Genomic DNA, 1,444 nt, shown 5'->3' with positions numbered 1-1,444 from the left:
CGGGGGACTTCCTGCAAGCAGCTCCCGCGCAGGGGCGCGGAGCGGTTGGCGGGCCGGGCCGGAGGGAAGCCGAGCCGAGGCAGCCGGGCGAGGGGCAGGTGGCGGCGGCGGCGTCCTGTGCGGCGGGAGCGCCGCTGCGGGGGCTGCGCAAAGCGGGGCGGCGGGAGGCGGGACCGGCGCGGGGCGATCGAGCCGCGTACTTGCCGAGCTCCTCGTACAGCTGGTACTCGTCGGTGAAGCGGGTGCACGTCGCCGGGGTGGCCATGGCCGGGCGGCGGAGGCGCGAGTGCTCGCGGCGGACGAGGCTGGCGCGTCGGCTCGCTCAGCGCCGGCGCCGGGACATCGGAGTGGCGGGGTGCGAGGCGGAGCCGGGCCGGGCCGGGCGGGCCGGGCAACTCCTGCGGGCAGCGCCGCGCTCCCTGCCGCCGCGGCCTCCGCCTCCTGCCCGAGCGGGAGCTGGCGCGCCTCTCCGCCGCCGCGCCGCGCACAGTCACCGCTCCCAGCAGGCGGAGGAGGAGGCGGCGTCTGAGGCCGCGCGCCCAGCACCGCGAGATCTTCCTCGGGAGGGCGCCCGCCCGCCCGCCTGCCTAGGTGTGGCCGGAGGAGGCGCCGGGGGCGCGGCGCTCCCGCGAGGCAGCGAGGCGGGGCCCGGGGCGTCGCCTCCCGGCGTGCGGTGCCTCCTCTCGCGGCCGGCCGGCCGGCGCGGCGGAAGCCTCCCGGCCGCGCCCGCAGGCGCCGGGGCCTCGCGCTTCTCGTCCCCGGAGGACTCGGGGCGGCGGCGGCTCGCTGGCGGCTGGCGGCGCCCTGGCCGCGGACGGGCAGCCGCGAGAGGAGGGAGGTGGTTCGCGGGCGCTGCCGCCCCGTTGGGCCGCCGCGGTTTGCAGACGGAGAGTGGAGCCGCTGCCCGCGCCGGAGGGCGCTGCCGCTTCCCCTCGGCAGATCGCGCGGGAGCAGCTCCGCGTCTGAGCCGCAGAGAGGCCGCGCCTGCCCGCCCGTCCGCCCGGGGCTTCGTGCGCGGAGGGAGCGGCCCGGCCCGGCCCGCGGCGGCCTCAGTCGGAGGCGCCCCGCGAGCTGCGCGGGCGGCGGCTGCTCCATCGCCGGTCGCCCTTGGCGGCGCCGGGCCTGCGCGCGGGGAAACGCGCCCCCGGGGCAGCCCGGCAGCTCTGCGGCAGGCGCGGGAGACGCTGGCGCACTTCGTGGAAGCCCTGCCCTGCCGCAGAGGAAGCCTTCGGCGGGCGCCCCCGACCCTGCGCCCCCCGCAAATGCGGCGGAGCGGGCCGAGAGCGAGCCCGTGCCAAGGGCGGCAGCGCAGCCGGCGGGGGGCCTGCGCGGAGCGCCCTTCGGCAGCCGGGCCCGGACGCGGCCGGCCTGGCTTCGCGCCCGCTTCCCGTCCCTCTGCAAAGCAGCCCCGCGAGGTAGGCCAGGCTGAAGGACAGCCGCGCCC

The 1,444-nt window shown here is 80.9% G+C and overlaps 1 protein-coding gene across 18 annotated transcripts in view; it reads right to left on the bottom strand.

The window, feature by feature from the left end:
- The window catches only part of CAMK2G (calcium/calmodulin dependent protein kinase II gamma), a 94,019-nt gene extending 93,609 nt beyond the window's left edge, over positions 1–410 (bottom strand). For 3 of the 18 annotated variants that reach the window (XM_044420141.1, XM_044420137.1, XM_044420136.1), the window contains exon 1: positions 201–403. In XM_044420141.1, coding sequence (XP_044276076.1) covers positions 201–265 — 65 coding nt within the window. In that variant the 5' untranslated portion in view covers positions 266–403. Of the gene's footprint in view, positions 1–200 lie in introns of all 18 variants that reach the window. The other 15 variants (XM_044420140.1, XM_044420145.1, XM_044420139.1 and 12 more) reach the window with 8 other exon arrangements.
- Between the last annotated feature and the right edge of the window lie 1,034 nt (positions 411–1,444).

Source organism: Varanus komodoensis, unplaced genomic scaffold (genome assembly GCF_004798865.1).
Source record: "Varanus komodoensis strain SLA01 unplaced genomic scaffold, ASM479886v1 scaffold11, whole genome shotgun sequence".
In the NCBI taxonomy this organism is placed as follows: Eukaryota; Metazoa; Chordata; class Lepidosauria; order Squamata; family Varanidae; genus Varanus; species Varanus komodoensis.
This window is presented reverse-complemented; position numbering and strand designations above follow the sequence as displayed.